This window comes from Astatotilapia calliptera, chromosome 13 (genome assembly GCF_964374335.1).
Source record: "Astatotilapia calliptera chromosome 13, fAstCal68.1, whole genome shotgun sequence".
In the NCBI taxonomy this organism is placed as follows: domain Eukaryota; kingdom Metazoa; phylum Chordata; class Actinopteri; order Cichliformes; family Cichlidae; genus Astatotilapia; species Astatotilapia calliptera.
Window position 1 is genome coordinate 28,273,259 of NC_137434.1, and position 19,164 is coordinate 28,292,422.

A 19,164-nucleotide genomic window follows, 5' to 3' on the forward strand; every position below is an offset into this window, starting at 1 on the left:
CTTCCACTACCTCTAAAATCTTAGTGGATTTCTCCAGATGTTTCCCTTTGTCTTTCTACAAAGCATGCTCCTGCAGATTGTGCTCTTCATTCATTCATAGTTCAGTGGGAACCTACTTTAATTACAGTGTGCGGATGGAACAACACCATATATGCATGAATCTCTGCAGTTGGCTACATGTAGAGAGGCTCCAGCTTTATTTGAAGGGAAGGATTTAATGGGGATGAGATTAGATTCACCAACATTTCATAGAACATTTCAAAGTTTGTGGACTTTGCAAATCATGTCTTTCCAAAGTTGATCTGTCACAGAGTGTCTTGGATTGTAAGCTAAAACATATTAAAACCAAAAGATGGAAAACTAACAACAAAATGTTTTAAGAAAATAGAAGAAAATAGAAACTTCTTTCACTTTTTTGTGTTTTTTCTATGTGCACTACCATCAAAGTTGGATCATCTTTATACAATAAGGATGCTGCAATCACAGGTGTTGCTGCTTCTTAAGAGATGCACATTTACGCACCCCAAGCATGGATTTCCACTTTGTGTGAAACGCTGCATTTTATTTTTAGCAGGAGGAAGACAACTTGCTCTGCAACAGTGCACTTGTTGTGCTTTAGTACATTGTGTAATCAGAATCAGAATCAGAATACTTTATTGATCCCTGGGGGAAATAATTTTTTTGTTACAGTGCTCCATTATAAACCAACATTAACAAGACAGACAATACGCTAACTAAGAATAACTACCCTTTAGTGGTTTTTCATTGCAAAACACTCACCTGTTTTTACTTAATCAAAAAATTTACAGCATGTAATTCTTGGCAAAACTGTAAACTCAAAATTTCGCTCCTACTTTACACACACCTGATCAATAAAAGCCACTATATTAAATAATTGCTTATTTCTCTCTTGAGAAACTAGTGGTTCAAAGCTGCATTTTTATCAATTTTTCATTTTTTCCAACTTGTGTCTTTTTAATAAGACAAATTCCTTTAGTTAATTCAATGTCGTAATCAGAAGATGTAATTCAAAATTGAGAAATGCAAGGTCTGCGTCTTTTTTTTAGCACCTGTGAAGCCTGCATTGACTGAGTCTGCTTTTGCTTCTGAAATACCAGCCACGTGTCTGAGAAATTATATTCATACAGACTGCAATCTCACAATGTGAAATGTTCTGTTAAATGGTGAAATTTGCTTATTTAAATTTCTGCACAGCCTATCGCTCATACACCGTTCAGCTCAAATGAGTGTGTGCATGTAAACACGAAGGTGTATGAAAACCATATCACATGTCAGCACTTGGGAAATCTTCAGTTGGAACGATTTCAATCAAAATGAAAAAACTGCGCACATGGAAACCGCTGGCAGCGATGCAGTTCATACATGTGATGCATCATTCATTCATTCAAAAAGAATCTAATTGTTGCCTCTGAACATAATCCAGCCCAAATGTGAAAAGAATTTAGTTACACGGGAATGCAATTTCAAGACGACAGACTGCATCTAAGGCAAAACAAAAAAGCTGGCATGTAAATTTTAACAGAAGCAGACAGAAACAAAGTTTCATCCTGAGGAGGAGTTGAAATAATTATTAGATACTTTAGCTGAGCGGGAATCAGCTTGGAAACTTCTTGATGTCCCACATGCACAAAAAAGCAGCAACTTGTTGGTTCAGGCAAGTAGTCAGTAGTGCACACACATACTCGTACATACACTGCACTGTCACATAAACCCACTCATGCATGTAGAGCAAAAATACGTTCTCTCACACACACACACACACACACACACACACACACACACACACACACACTTGCACTCTATCTCTCCCTTTGGAGCAGATGGCTCCACAGTCATAGCTGATGTTTCACACATCAATGAAGCACACCATGTACTCACAACTACCGAATACACAAACTCACTCCATCACACACACTCATGCCATGCAAGTCACAACAGCTGAACGCACTCACACAGATCATGCTTGCACACGCAGACACATGTAACCCTTTGAAACCCAGATGAACTTGGAACGGTTAAACACACACATGCACGGACGCAGTCACACACACACACGCACAAATCATGCACGCAGCGTCCTCCTCTGTGATAATTTATGGAGCGTGGAGCCACGTTGTTGGAGAATTAGCTCAAATCTTATAGCGCGCACACACAAAACACACAGGTTTAAAGCGTTAACAGCTGAGAGGCAGTGGGTTATGGCGTAGTATTGTCCTGGGTGTTGTTAGGCCTGATGTGAAATAGCCGATAGCACCAAATGAGTATACTGCTCAATAACCCAGCGGCTCAAGGACATTATTGCTTTTATAAGATAGTCTGCAGCACCTGTGGTTTTAACTGAAAACACTCGGCACTAAATGCAGACTTCTGATGAAGAAAATAAAACAGTCCAGAGTTAAGGAGCTATGCTGCTGGAGCTCCGGGGCAAAACGCTGTCACATCCTCAGCGGCAACTTCGGACAAAACAAATAAACAAAGACTCAAAAGGAAGTTCATGTCAACCTTTTTGCCAAGTGGGGTGCAGAAAAGAAGCGTTACTTAACTTCCGGGAATCAATGTTTCTATAGCAACATAACGCCGGCCTCACTGATATTGGGAAAGGTGTGAAAAATTCCCCGACAGCTGGGCAATCATAAATTAATGTCACCGTGGTGTCGTTGTCATGCCAGCAAAAGCACACATTTAAAACACAAGCAGACACACGCGTGATGAAGGACAGAAAATCGATATGCATGTACACCTGTTGAATGATTTCAAATGTTGCTTTAGGACCTTCATGGACAGCATGAATAGTAACACAGAGCGAAACACAGGCGGCAGGCCCAAATATCTTTGGCACCTTAAAGCAATTAAGGTACAGAAAAACATTTGATTCAAGGTGTTAGAGTGATTTGTTTTCCTTTGAAGAGGAGCGAAGTGGGTGATATCAGCATGCAGTGTGAGATGTGTTTTCTCTCTGCAGCAGGGAAACGCTCACCTGTCGGACACAAAGGTGTCAAACATCTGAGGAAATAAGACTAAAATGCTGTTTATTATAAGCATTACACAAGGTCTGAATTTTGCATAATAGTTTCAGGTGTTTCTTACATGATAGATGCCTGTAATCAAGGTACTTTTATGCAATAAAGTTAGATGCCTCATATGCCTATGATCATTTTTTAGGGCTTTGGAACATTTTACCACAGTTTCAAAATATTTTTAAATACTCGTTTGACTTGAGAAAATAATCTCACCAAAAGGTCAAATGTGATTAAAAGCTCCAGATGGACCTCATAGTGAGATTGTTTTCATAGCGGCTGTTTCCATGCGCAGCATTGAACTTTGAACCTCAATTTTGAGCCAGCATGGGCACGATGTCCTGAAAGAGGTTGGAAAAAATTAAATTAAAGTCTTGCATTTTCATGACATCTGAGAAAGTCCATCTGCTGGCGATAACGATTGAAAAAACAGGAAGAGAGGGATGCTGCTATAGCTCACCTTGTTCAGCAGGCGACCCATGTTCCACCTTGCCGTATGGTGTCCTGAATTTGAGTGCTCTTTAAACCATTTCAGACATGTTGATCCTTTGGAGTCTTTCTCTCTCTACTGTCCTCATGAATAAAAGCTTAACATGCCCAAAAAATAATAAAACATTTCAAAAAGAAGTTGCTGATCGGGGTGGATAAAAATGCATGCTGGTAATGTAGCATGGATAAAATAAAAACATGGTATAGTCAGCCTGGAGGTACAGAGCTAGGCTAGCTGTTTCGCTCCTAAGCTATGCTAACATGCTAATATATGCTAATATTTACTGGACAGATCCTCTCATCTCAACCTTTATCCAAAATGTTACTCGCTAGCCAGTTCTCAAGAAAGAGGTGTGTCAAGGCAAAAGAAGGAAGCCATTGTAGGGCTGGATTCAAACTTTTTTTAAAAAATGGGAGATAAGTCTTGATCTGTACTCTCATTCAAGATGTATGCTCCTACATCTCTGTAGCTCTCTGGCAACGCAAGGAGATACACTATGTAAATTAAACCTATACAGAAGCTACGGAAACACACTCGCATGTTGCCATGGTGTCTTTGTAGTTGCCCAGTGGCAATAACACTAGCATGCTGCTTAGTTGAAAAGTTGGCTTGAACAGAAATAAAAACGACCACAGAGTTTAACATTAAGAGGAAGAAGCACAAAAAAACATCAAAGATCAAAAAACCCTCTGAGAAGCACTCACATCTCTACAAAACATTCTTTATGGCCTCCATCTTCTCTTTAAGCTGACGGATCAACAACTGCACAAACATAAAGTAGACAACATCGCTGCTTGTTTGATATATTTCTGACACTTCTCTCTGGTGACAGTACACAGCTACAACATCTATATGTGGGTTTACAAAGGTCTGTGTTGCACCTAAAGACTACCAATGCACTACCACGCCATGCCCATTTTTCCCCACCAGACGTGAGGACACCTACTCTACTGGGCATTTTAGCAGATGCTAATATGTGTCTGTCTGCCTGTGGACAGATGTCTTCACCACAGTAGCAACTCAGCCATGCAAAATGCACTCTTAAAACTTTACAGGTGTGTAGCTGTCATCAGATTGTGTCCAAAGATGGGTGATAACTGGATAACTGTACTGTAATGTAATGTAATTGATATGACCAACACTGAGAAAAGGTTATGTTGAGTAATTCAAACTGTTTAAGGTAACTTTTTGATCATGCTTTACAAAAAAAAATGCTAAAAATATTGTTTGCTAAACGAGGAGTCAAGTTGAGTCATTTGAGTTGAAGGAAAGTCATCCATCCTACTGATCCCAACACTATTTTGGCGTCAGACTCTGCTGCCTATTTCTGCCCATGTCTCTCTCATGCAATTCTTTTGTGCTGGCGCAAACATATCGCTCTCATTTTCTGTGCACAGGCCATGTTATTTGAATTTTTAAAACCTCATCATTTCATGCAATTTCATCAGACCTGGCTGTGCTAAAGAACTTGAGGATAAAATTAGCTTGGGTATATGAGGATCCAAGGTGACTGGTGATAGTCATGTGTGGTTGTTTGCCAATTAAAACTCTTGATATAGCTTTCTATTCCTGGATTACGTGACGAACAGAGTTGAATACGTGCCTCTGAAATGCCACCGTTTGCTTGTGTGGGTAATTAAAGAACATTTTATTTATGGTACTCTGTTAGCAGTGGAAAGTTTACCTTATGTTTTCTTAGTTGGATATCATTTAACAAGTCTGAAAGCTCTAACTTGTTGAAGGTGCTATAACAGCTTCATTAGTTTGTCATCTATTTAATGAAGCACAATAATTAATGTGTTAGAAGTAAGTGATCATCTTTTTTTCTTTGCTTTTTATGACAGTCTTTAATGAGAAATGTGGCTTCAGTGATGAAGTTAGTTAGAAAAGAGTTGGAAATAGGCCCTGTCAAGAAGATAACTTAACAATATATATATAAGAATATATATATATAAATAAATATATGAACTTCATTTCAACATGATTAAACATTAAAACCGCTGACAGCTGAAGTGAATAAAATTGATCATCTCATTACAACACAATCTTCTCCTGGGAAACCCTTAGTCCTGACATTCATGTGGCACATACCACCCAGCTAAGCATTTTTTCAGACCAGGCATGCCCCCCCATCTCCCCACTGTGAACAGATATTACAGTGTATGTTCAACTGTAGTACATTTCATCCTTTGTCCTGTTCTATCCAAATATTCAACACATTTCACCAAAAATGCACAGCTCAAACAGAACTCCTGCATTACTGATTAAGAGATAGTATGACAACTGAAGTGAAAGTTAGTTTCTTTAATAGTTAGTGGACTGAAAGAAGTACACCAATATAGAACCAAAAGTTAGGAAAATAACATTCAAAGGAAACAGAATATATTTCTCCATCACATGACTTATGCCACTTCGATAACCTGCACAGTATCTGTTTATTTTTAAGATAGATATATCCAGATTTCAAACTGCTTCTCAGTACAGTGTAGTAATATTTTTAAAATAAACATCCTATTTCTATAAACTGTGCTGCCAGACTATGGGTTTAGAGCCCAGAGTTTTTGTCTGCATGGAGGATCCAAATGAAAAAAACAGCAGACAAACTTTGATGTCAATCTGTTTGAGACTTAATTTGAAGTTCCTAAAAATTGGTCTATTTAGCATGAGCCAGAAATAAAACCCAAACCTAACCCTAACCTTAGATGGATCACCAGAGACCCCCTGGACGTAAAGAGGTTAATAGGGAAGGTTCTGGGTCTGTGAAGGTTCTCAGTCATCCAGGTTAATAGGGACTAAAGTCACAGCAGCTATTTTTTAATGAGTAGTAAGAGGTTAAGCAAAGGTTAGTTGCTTAATTCGTTTAATGTATTATTTGTCTTTTACTCTACTATATATTGTAAGATAAAGACACTACAATATTAGAAGGGGAACCATAAAACTATGACGAGCCCTTATGGGCAACAACTTAGAAATAGTGAGGAGGAAGAACTCACTTTCAAACAGGAAGAGCCCAGGCGCAGGGAGGAGCGGCTGCAATAGCGCAAATGATTGGATTATGAGGGGAAACTGGAGATAAAGACAGCACGGAGAGACCACAAACAACAAACTAAACGTCATGTTTGCTGGATGATCTTTTTGTTGGATTTCACCGAACATCAACAGCGAGTCAAGGTTCAGACGATACTTAATTAACAACAACACATACGCAGCATTTAACAGAGTATTCTTAAGAGTAATACTATATTGCAGTCATTGATTTTCCACTTTCACTCACTATTCAGACCTAAAAAACAACATTAGTATCTCCTAACCATGACCATAATTATCCTTGAAGTCAGTCAAGTGTTTATTATCGTCACCGTATCATCAAAAATCCCCTTACTTTGAAAACCTGTGATCTTTTTCTAGCCTAACCAAACCTCAGTCACAGCAGGGTGAAATCACAAGACACAGTCGCAGTTTTTTTAGGACACTAAGAAATAACTTGTCGAGTTCTTAAGAAACACTGACAGATTCAGCAAGCAGAAATCCCCAAAAGATAAACACGCAGGCTTTGTTTTTCCTGTTGTTTTTTCCTCACTCTGTTTTTAGGAAATTTGGAAGATATAGCATTGCTGATAAAAGTGTTTGATAAGAAATCACTTCTTTATATCACTCTAGTTAATATAGAGCGTAAACACACACAAAAAAAGGGTGGTTGGGGGGGTGTTTGGAGGCGATGGTACAAAAATTTAATTAAGGGCTTTAATATTAATGCTTCATTACATGCTGGTGCAGTGTGCATGGACTTAAATCCACTTTAATTTTAACAACTTGGGCTGTGCATTGTTGCTTTTTTATTAAAAACACAATAACACAATCCACAGTGCTTTGGCTCCACAGCGCTCCACCGCTGCTGTGGGCTCTGTTGTGCTCTCTAGTTAATTGCACGCTAAGTCAAATGCATTGTTGATTTTCTGTTGTCCAGCCGGGCTCTCCTGAAGACTTATAACCCTATCATTTCACCATGACAAGCCATCGTCATTTATGATCAATGGCTGTTATTAAAAGTATTGACACAGGTGAAATATGATCTAACAGTCCTATCACATGATAGAGATGGAGTAGAGATTTAAAATGACTTCTTTATCAGCAGAACGCTGGCTTTTAATTGATTTGTAATGGCCAATGCACAGCTCCCATCAGCGCTTTTGCTGATAGAACATAAAATCAGCCATGTTTTGCCATGCCAGGGTTAAGCGTGAAACTTTTGATTGATTTAAAATGACAGACTAATTTTATTTCTTCTAAACCTTGCAGCAAGTGTTTTATGCCTAATGAGCTTACTGTAGTTCTGCCCTTACACAACCTCTTGACGTCTCATGTGATGTGTCTCTTTGAAGCCTGTTGGAATCTTTGGTGCATCTCTACAAGGACTCTCAGTAATTATGTTTGCCTGCAACAGTCAGTACGAATGAAGTACAAGGTTTAGTCTGAGTTAAGAGAACCAAAAAAAAAAGTCAAGACGCGTGTGACTCATCTGGTCGGGTCGAAGCATCCCACACAGTTTCATGACACCACAGTCGTTCTGAATAACTAATTTTCATTCAGGTTTTAATAAAATGCAGCGAGGGGGTTTTAATTTGTCTCTAAATGTTATCTGACTTTATTTTTAGATACTCCCCACTTCATTAACATAAGGAGGCTTGTGATAAGAAGATAAAGGTGAAATTTACACTACAAGATGTGCAGAAAACTGCGTGAAAATGATCCAAGTGCATGTGTTTGAAACAGAGTGCTGTTGTAAAAGCGCTGAAGTGGCGTGTCAAACTAAGGATAAATGCAAATGTAAAGAGAGAACACCTACCTGACTTTTTAACTGAACTCAATCAGTAAACACTTGAAAGGTTAAAAGGGAAAAAAAATCTAATCCTGGGCATGTTTAAGCACGGACTCTGAGCCAGAGAAGCTCTTAGTGCAACAGACGGGGACCCGCACCAGCCTCCCCACCCCCATCTGGATCTTTCTGCCTCCAATACCGAGTCAATTAACCTAATGGAAGTGGCAATTAATTAACTCTACAAACACTATGATTAAGGAGCTGACAATCAAGTGAGTGGGAGTGGTTTAACTAATGATAATTTAGAGGTAATGATTTCCTGGACGTGTTTGTTGCAGGAAAGTTAAAACACTAATAGCTACACATCTGAACTCTGGATTAAACTGGATTTATGCCAATTAAATGTAGACAGAATCTAACTAACCTCCCGCCACCAAAAAGCCTCGAGTTCAAATACCAGAAAGACTCCAATAGTCTGGACGTCAAACACAGTTACACTTATGTGACCTTTTTTCCTTCTTTTCTGCAAACTCTGCATCTATAAAAGAAGTAACTGTTTGGTCTTACCGTGTTTCTTTGGCCATTGGTTCCTATTGGTCCTCTGAACACCCCCTTGATGCTCCTCAGCTGTCCGTCACGCAGGTGGGTGGAACTGATCACAATGTAGTAGCACGCCATTGGATATACTTCTCTTTCATGCAGTTAAATATCTATCTATAACTCTCTTGATCTATCTGGACTTTGCCAAAAAACCCTTGAAAACTCCTTCTTCTCCTTCTTCTGATGTTGTACTACTCAACTCTCTCCTCACTTCATCTCCCCTCCTAGGTTTTATCAAGAAGAGGAGGGACAGAGGAAATAAAAAAAAGAAAGGATGAGCGCAGTTTCCCTTCCCTCTGCTGCTCTGATTTATTCTCTCTCTTCTCTAAGTTTTTGCCAGTGACTCTTTAACTCTGCGTTCTCCTGCTCATTTCCCCTCAGCTTCTGTCTCTTCTTAAATATTTCACCCTCTGCTCCCCTTTCTTTCCACTCTTATCCTCCTGTCCTTCTCTAAATGTTTTTTTAATTCTTCTCCCTTTCTTTTCTAAATTTGCCTTCCGCTAGATGCCCCTGTCTCCTCTTAAATATTTCTCTTTAAGTCTCCTTCTCTCCAGATGTTTTGCTCAAATCTTTCATTAATCAATCTTTCCCTGTCATTGACTCCCTCTCTCGCTCGCTCTCTCTCTCTCTTTTTCTCGCTGAGTCTAAATTTCTTCCCGAAATCTCAGCCGCTTATTGATCAGTCTTGCAGTTCCTTTAACTATCTCCCGTCCGTTCTCCTCACTCCACAATCTCTCTAGCCCCTTTTGTTTTCCCTCCCTCTTTGTCTCTGTATCTCTGTAAGTGGCTGGGAGGGATACTTTTTCCCCCTCCTGTTACTATCTCAGCATCTCCTCTGTCTCTGTCTTTGCCCCTCTTTTTGCTCTCTGCCTCCTTGTTAGTGTGGAGAAGAAGTACTCAGTCTTCTCCTCCCTCTCTTTCTCTTTCTGTCAGAGCAAGCGTGCAGCTTCCTCTCAGATGCTCCTCTCCTCTGCTGCGCTGCATGTGTTCACTCTCCTCCCTCCCTCTATCTCCCTCTCTCCGCTGATCTCTTGCTCTGTGGCCAGCAGAGTGGTTTGCTCCTCAGTTACCCGCGGTTACCATCTGCCCTTTTAACACATGGAGTGCTGACGCTTGCTCTCTACTCCCTCCCTCCCCATTTCTCTCCATCCATCCCTCCCTCCCTCCCTCCCTCCCTCCCTCCCTCCCTCCCTCCCCCTCTCTCTCTCTCTGCCTCTCCTCTTGCTGTCTTTCTTCTCTCTTTAATCATCTCCTTCTCTCCCTCCTTCTCACGCTCTCTCAAGCCAAAGGAGACAAGCTCCACCTACTGGTAAGCAGGAAATGCACAGACAGGAAAGACGGAGAAATAGAGCTTAAAGGAAAGTGAAACAAATGAATGTGTTATTTCTTTAACCCATAATGCCTTTGAATTAACTGGATGGATTAAAACTTGATAGTAAAACTGAACCATGTAGTGATTTAGTGTCTTTCTTAACATGCATGTCAGAGCAAAATCATCTTCCCTGGGGAATTTTAATCATTATGAAAAAAAGAAAACTTACACAATTAAGTTCCCAAATGATGTGCAGAAATTCAAGTATAAAGAATCTGTAGATGTCACAGGTGTCGCCACGTTTATGTTGGAGGCTGGGGTGGATGGCTGGGTTTAGAAAACACAGCCAGAACTAATAACTGCTTCACAAACCACAATCTTTCTCTGCAGCCCCTAGGACACCTCTATATAGGAAGCTCAACAGATATGGATTATTTGATTTGTCACTTTATTTGTGTGTGCACACACTTGCTGTTTTTTTCTCAAGTTATAGTCGGATCACAGGACCAAGCCCCTGCCTAAACGGTTATAGAGCCACAATTTTAACTTAGGTGGATGAGACATAAAACATAAAACAAGTTTGATTAAAGCTTTTTGACAATGACCCAAAAAAGATGTAAAATTATTCCTTATCCCCAGATTATATTCCACTATAAGGAAAGTTGGACACAGTTTAATTAAGAGTTTAGTTCAAACATGACTTAACTCTCTACATCATTCAACCAAAGCGCTTGAACAACCACCTCGCTATTTGACATTATGAATACAGTTAGCCAAGAAAAAGTACATTTACCAAAGTCTTTTATACAGTAATGAGCAGATATATCGTTTGCATGTAACAGTATATTTGGTTTGTATTTTCCCAGATTGATTGCCATTTTTCGCCCTAAACAGTTAGTTAAATAATTTGTTAAACAGTTAATTCCCATTAATACAGATATTTATAGCAGAAAGCTAATTTTTCCATTAATGACAACTTAAGAGGGGTTAATTAAGGCTTAAATTTATAAAATAAAAATAAAAATAAATGAAAGGTACATCATGTTGAGTGGGCATTCACAAGAGACAAGGAGTGATGTGTCTGCCAGAGACATTGGTATGTCAGTTACATCTGATGACATGTAGCAATGCCAAAAGTGAAATAACCATTAAATCAGCACAAATTATCATGTCAGCTTTGAGGCTGACAATTTAAGCAACTCCCATCTTGGATACAACTTTTGTTTTTTCAATAGGAAGAGGGCCATGTGACACATCAAACTTATTGGTAATGTCACAAGAAAAACAATGGTGTGCTTGCTTTCAATGTAACTTTATTCTTTCATGAGTTATTTACAAGTTTCTGACCACTTATAAAATGTGTTCAATGTGCTGCCCATTGTGTTGGATTGTCAATGCAACCCTCTTCTCCCACTCTTCACACACTGATAGCAACACCGCAGGAGAAATGCCAGCACAGCCATCCAGTATCCGTAGTTTCAGGTGCTGCACGTCTCGTATCTTCACACCATATACTAATGTGCCACAAACAGGACTTTAATATCACCAACCATTCCCATTTTATTACGGTGTATCCATATAAATGGCCCACCCTGTATATATGTGTGTATGTTTATATATATATATATGGTATAAACCAGGATAAATTTTAAAATCTTACTTCTTACATACAAGTGTATCCATAAATCTGCTCCTTCATATTTGTGTGACCTGCTCCATATCACCACTGTTTCCCTCCCTCTCAGATCATCATCTCCTATTCGTCTTACCGTTCTGTCCTCATGCCTTATTACTATGGGGAACAGAGCTTTCAGTCACTCTGCTCCCCGGCTCTGGAACTCTCTTCCTCCAACCATAAGAAATATTGACTCCCTTTCCGTATTTAAGTCACAGCTCAAAACACATCTGTTTAAACTGGTTTATTCACTTTAGTGCTGATTTTATCTGTTGTCAAGCTCTGTTTTGTAATTTTAACTTATTTTTTGTATTTTATGACTACTGTTCCTTTTATTAATTTTGTTATTTCTAAGGTGACCTTGGGTTTCTGAAAGGCGCCCTCAAATAAAATGCATTATTATTATTATTATTATTATTATTATTATTATTATTATTATTATTATTATTATTATTATTATTATTATTATATTAGTTAGCTAACTATGCAGTCAGAGCCTAGAATCTCCACTATTAACTAGTCAGTTACAAAGTGAGTTGTTTTATATGTGAACTGAAGTAAAGGTGGAGGTAATTTCTAGTACTTCTGAATCTGTTTTCCATTAGCTGGAATTAGCCTCCTATTAAATATGACAGATGCTGGCTATAGATCAGTCTTAAATCTAACAGAGTAACATGTGTTATAGCTACTAGCCATAGACTGTATATAAGACACTAGAGGTTCCACCCACAGGCGGAACCTCTAGTGTCTTTGACATTATCGACTAATAATCGATAAAACATTAATCATTGTTTAGGTTCAGTAAAGCACACAAGATTGTATGGGTTTGTACTGAAGTGGCTCTGCTAAGTTAAGCCCCAAAGGGAAAACCTCATTCAGTCAGTCACCAACAGCATAGCTTGAAGCCATTTCTTTCCTCACACTTTGATTTTATAGCAGTATTTAAAATTGTAATACTTCTGTTTATAAAGCTGGCAGTCAGTTTTGTAAAATATAAAAGGGTAGTTTAAAATGATCTAAGGTGTCAAAACCCAATATGCAGTTGCCAACAGTTTAGTTGGAGATTTGACTTGGAGGGTTTCTTTGGCTAATGGAAGCTAAGGTAGTCTTAAGTTTGTAGCGTCAAGCCTCTTGCAAAGACCATCCACCATACAGTACATCAAACATGGTCAGAGTTGGTTACTGAAGACGTGTAGTGAAGCCTTAAGCTGTGTTTTTCACACATCATGAATATGTGGTGTTTCTCACTGTAAAACCAAGGACACTGCACTGGACTTTTATCTTCCTGACGAGTTATATAGTTTACAAAATTAACTCAACATTTTATTCTTAAAACTACTAGTTGAGCCCATACCTAACAGCAAATGGCTTCTTCAGTTCAGTTCAGTTCAGTTCATTTTTATTTCAAACATTTCAAACATGTGCCTTCACAATCATTACAAAATATCATTCCATTATTTGTTTGAAAAGGAGTAGGCTGAAGTATTTACTTATTTGTCCCTACCCCCTCAAGTTTTACCTCTCATTCATTTAATTTTTTTTTGTCTTAAATTAAACAAACAACATATGAAACATATAAACATATGAAGTAAAACAAAACATAACATACATAAATCAAAAACAAGAAATTAGCAAGCCCCACCACAGTATAGTTTCTTTCATATGAAAAATACAGAATGTGTATATTTGCAGATACACAAGTTATGGAAAAACAACAAAACAAAACAAAACAAAAAAACAACCAAAAAAGAACCGCAACTTCTGAGGTCATAGAGCAAAGGACTTCCGATCTACCAGTACTGGTTTTCCAACCATTCTATATCTTCGATATCTTCCCCTGTTGGTCATTATAACAAATGCAACAAGTCCCTACCACAGAGGTTTAACCTTTTATACCTGGAAACTACATCCATTTTTTTTTTCATTTACAGTCTAAAGCATAGACAAAAAGCAGATATAGTTGGTTTTAGCAGTAAAACACAACTTTTCCTTTGGGTAGAAATTCTCAATTTTATGGTTTTGGTTTTCAATTTGTAAGTATTATCTGAGTGTGTGCAGACAAGTCAGCATTTTCCATGCAAACTATGGATAATGGCAGCAATCTTCTCGAGGAGACTTTTGGTGCTGCATCCTCTTCAAGACTAATTTCAACTAGCAACAGCCAGCAACTTCGAGCAACTACTCCCCCACAGGTTGGGGGATGTCCAATTTTCCCTGGCGCCCATAGGTTGCCAGGGGTTAGCTGAGCAGTCTCTAGGACTGTGTGATTAATATTAAGCTGGTTGATATGTTGCCATAATGGATGTACTCCATACTGGGGAGACATTACATTTTCTGATGGTCTTTGATCACATTCTCATTGTATCAGATGTCAAGGGCTTGGACCAGATAAAAGGAATTTAGTTGCTGTACAGCTAATGTAAAATATGAACAGGTGGAACCGAGATTTAAGGTGAGACTTTAAAAAATAAAAAGGAATTGAAACTTTCAGTCAGTTGTGTTTTAGAGGCCAGTGGAAGATTTGGTGCCTCTTCTTCGTGCCAACAAAAGAAAAGCTGGGCAGACAGGCGAGACAGAGCTGAGTCACACAGTGCCTCACAAAAATTCAAGATGATAAGAAATAAAGGCATGTAAAACAGTCTTCATATCCCTGAAGTATTTTATTCTCAAGCTGTCCAGATATCCTGCTGTTTAGCTCAGAAGCTAAAATGGGTCAGTGTCTTATTCATAATAAATGATGAAGTTTTATTTTATTGTTAGTTAGAGAGACTACAGTAATCTCTGATCTACAAGACAGACTTTGTCTGACTTTGTTTATTATTTCCCGGCCCTCCAGGGAATTATTTTTAATCTATATGTAAACTCTGGTTTTTCATTAATTTATGGAAGGAAAAGGGGGGGGGGGACTAAGAAACGAATTTCACATAAGAAGTCTAGAGAACAAAGTTGGATCATTAGATCTTTAGGCTGTAAATATTCAGTATATTATACACTAAAACTAAAATAAAGCTCCACATAGTCCTTAATTTCATCCCTTTTACCTCTTTCAGCATCAAATAGGTTTATTTGTCTTATCAATCCTACCTTTAATTCAACATTTCCCTCATACTTTATTTAACATTTTTTCATCTGAAAATGTTGATTCTGAGCCCATGTTGTTAAATAAAACAATCACTGTATTATATTCCAGCATAACTCGATTAAACTTTCATTTATAGCATCACTGACTGGTCTCAAATTGAAAAGACTTACGCTGAATCTTAATAGAGTGTTTCCAAGCACTGAGGACCTTTATCTATTTCTAAATTCCTTACTATTCTCACTTTAAGCTTCCCCCAGGGGGAAAAATTTCATAAAAAGCAATGCAGATGAATTATGGATTTGTGCTTTCTATAGAATCAAATAAAACACTTCATGTGCTACTTTAATAAAAACTTTTCAAAATTTAGACTTACTGATGAAAAAAGAGCAAAAATAAATAAAAATGTTGACAATGATAAACGAAGCAGGCCCCTGCATTTTAACAACGAAAAGGCTATTTGCCTTCTGAAATGATTCATTTGAGTATTTGTTCTGGTGTACCACAGTAAGAGTGGTTAGGTTTAAGTAAGGAAAAGGAGGTCAAATGACCTTTTTTATGTTCAAATGATAAAGCTCTCTTGTAGCTGTTGTGATGGCAGCAAAGGAGAAAGTCAAGTGACATTATTATAGAGCTACAAAGTGTGTGTAAAAAGGATCTTAGACTGTAATTCAGAAACATAAAGAGAGCCGGAGTTGGTGCTGCCACACACTCTCACTGCCAGTTTGCCCCAGTGGCCACTTGTCCAATTCAAAGCTGTCAAATCTTTCATAAACTGCAGCAGAACACAAGCGCTCTTTATGCAGAGATGCTCTTGTGGTTTGGTGTATATTGGATAAACAAAAAGGCCTCAGTTTAGGGCAAAATTTGACTCTGCTGCAGACTCAAAATATGAAATAAGCTACGGCACAAAGTTATGCACAGGTGCACTATGGCTGTGCAACTTTATTAAAGGGCTGAGGAATAAAAAAAAAAGTCACCCTCCTAGTGGAATATTGGATTTATACTCTCAGTGCAGTTGAATCTGCTGTCATGAATGAAAAGCTGAGTCAGCTTTAGTTCATGGTAGAAAATGCATCCTTTCTATATACTTCTATGTATGTTGTGTGAATGTGTATTGCACATTGCAAAGTGGTTATTGGTAATTGTGTCCTGGGAAAATTTGCACCCACAACTATTGTTTCAACTATTCTATTCCATATTGGGACGTTTCCGCCATGCTACCTTTAGTAGTATAGTAATACCTACATAGCAAAACCTTTGGAGGCGAAGTCCTAGACAGCATCACAGTACTGAGTTTACATTTAATAGATCAACAGATATTTTAAGATCTGCTGAATTTTCTATTCTTTGACTTAAGTGCGGCTTTTGCTACAGTAGAGCATAAAATTTTGATTGAGGGACTGCAGCACCAGGCTGGTATTTCTGGGACGACTCCACAGTGGTTAGAATTTGACCAATCAAAATAGTTTTACTTCCATTGCTGAGCTTTGTCTACTCTGCCCTAAATCATAGAGTCCCTCAGGGTCTATACTGGGAGCTGTCCTTTTTTTTTCTTATAAATGCTACTTCGTGTCCACATTATATAGAGATCCAACATTTCACTGCTATGCCAATGACACAGAGCTCTTTCTCCCAGTAAGCCGAAAGCCAGTGATTCGACTAACCTCTCCAACCTTCTCCAACCTTCTCGATTGTCTATTGGATATTAAGAAAAAGAGGAAAGTTTTTTTTAAAGTACACTCAAACAAAAGAGAAATTCTTATCATTGGTTCAAGTCCTCCCTTTCCTTTCATCACTTTTAATGTTTTTAAGTTTCTTGAAGACGTTTCACCTCTCACCTGAGAATCTTACATTGGTGTCAATTAGTGTCAATTTTTTTATATATTTTTAGTATTTCTTTTAGCACTATTTATATTATTATATTACTATTTATTACTTTATTGTTAGGGCTGTTTTTGTTGTGCATCTGCACCTTATTGTTAATGTCTAAGCATGGGACAGTGTGAAACGTAATTTCAATTCCTTTGTATGGCAAGTACATTTGAAGAAATTGACAAATAAAAGTATTCTATTCTATTCTATTCTAGTGGAGAGTCCCAGATTTTAAGCCCTATGGCAGTGTCCCCAAGAGGGTCGTGGACCCCCTATTGATCCTCTACCTAATCACACGAGCCAATGTTTGAAAATGGGTGCAGGTCACGATCAGCCAAGGTTTCGGATGAACCCATTGTGACAAGATTACTTCGTCTAAATTCAGTAACTACACACACAGCCTATTAAGAAGCATGCACAGCATTGCAGAAACTATGGACTCTATTATATAATGATGCAAGTAGAAAGCAATGACATCACCCTTCAGGTTTAAGAAAGCGTTTTTTTAATGGATTGCATATAAAGTGTTAACACATATTTCTTTGTTCTATATTCAGTGGTCTGTTTACACAGCTAACTGGAAAACAAACCTATATTTGAACACTGATTAAAGTGAGCTAATGAACATATTGTGGATAATGTAGTACCCGCAACACTAACAAGTGATGGCTCAAGTCTAATTTATGGTCACTGCATTAGATATATTGCACGCCAACTCTGAGGTCACCACAGGAGTAGAAGAAAATGAAATAGGAAGCACATAATACTGTATCTTTTATCTCATCTTTTTAAGCTGCATATTATAATCTGCATAATCTGAAAATCTCCTGTACACACTAATACACGTGTGTATTCAATCTGGTTGATGCAGGAGCAGCAGACAGAAGAGTGAGTATAAACTAGATGTAAAAGTCATATGGAAGCTGGCACATTTCCTGATTGTCACTATTATCTCAAAATCCTGCCTTAATAACTCAAAATTTCAAGTTATTTTTGAATTTCCAATGTTTTTCTTTGAAGTTTGAGTTAGCAAGTAGAAATATTTAGATACCTAGATATGTTAAAATTTGTAAACGAGAGCCTCCTAGTCTGCCTCATTTTGTCACACCACTAGTTAACACCCGTCACTAAATCCTCCACCGTAAAATGCTTCTTTTTAAGGGTTAATCCACTTCACTGATTTGCCACTAATGCAATGATCAGAAGGAGTGAACTTGGCTTTACTGTGAAAATTAAATGACTGACCTAATGAGGGAAGATGACTGGAGATATTTTTAGTAACCTTCAGTTGTAGTTGACTTGAAGCTACTCGTCTTTTAAGCTCTTGCTGCTTGCTCACAGCATTAGACTGTTTCAGATGTTGAAGGCTGCAAATCAATCAGTGTGTTCCAGTGTTTCCCTCTTTGAAGTTTGCCAAATTAATCTTAAAAGCTCCTGACTCAGCTGCATGTTGCTGAACAGTGTACAAAGAACCTTTCTATCAACTACTACTTTGTTTCATTTTGAATAAAACATTATTTTTCCATGTAGGTTTTACATTTGCAACATTTTCCCAGAGCCTGAAAAAGCGGTTTTAAATTTGAAAATGCAATTTCATCACAAAGTAAATTTCAGTTTCTGAGATGGAACATTCTGCATGTGCGCACAATCCAAAGCAAGGCTTGTTTGTCATTACATATTTGCCATCGTTTTACTTCACATTTATTATTCAACATTTAATCATACTACACAGTGTTCTCCTTGTCAGTTGCTGCATTAGATTAGAAATTTGTACTTTCACAAAATGGTCCAAGAATAAAGTCCAAAAATAGACTCCAAAAAAGAAGATGGAGATTTTTGAGTGTTATAACATAACAAAATGAACAACAATTTACGTGTTAACCAATCCTACATTAGATTATTATAGTGTATTTGAATATGCTTTTAATGCTGTAGATATAGGTATAATCACACACGTATATTTTCGGCTTAAAAGAGGTGTGCGTGTGTGCATATGTGTAAGTGGTAAAATAATCTGCAGCCTGCACCTGCCAAAAAAATAAAAATAAATAAATAAAATAAAAATTGATGTGATGTGCCTCCTGGTGATTGCACATCCCAGCTGGACCTAATTAAGTAAAAGTGCACCTAACGACCTTTGGCAAGTGCGCCGACCAGCAGTGCTTCACTGCACATCCTCAGGAAACAAATTTGCAACTTTCTGTTGAAGTGTGCAATTATATACTGTAGATTTATCATGGCAAAATATCACTATAGACAGAAACGTAAATATTACT

At 37.9% G+C, this 19,164-nt stretch overlaps 1 protein-coding gene and 1 long non-coding RNA gene across 2 annotated transcripts in view; one reads left to right on the forward strand and one right to left on the reverse strand.

Moving 5' to 3' along the window:
• Positions 1–9,919, reverse strand: part of LOC113035419 (uncharacterized) — a 90,133-nt gene extending 80,214 nt beyond the window's left edge. The window contains exon 1 of the mRNA XM_080287860.1: positions 8,915–9,919. Within this exon, the coding sequence (XP_080143986.1) occupies positions 8,915–9,025 (111 nt within the window). The 5' untranslated portion in view covers positions 9,026–9,919. The remainder of the gene's footprint in view (positions 1–8,914) is intronic.
• Positions 1–19,164, forward strand: part of LOC113034663 (uncharacterized) — a 57,821-nt gene that overhangs the window by 34,020 nt on the left and 4,637 nt on the right. The gene's annotated exons all lie outside the window — the stretch shown is intronic.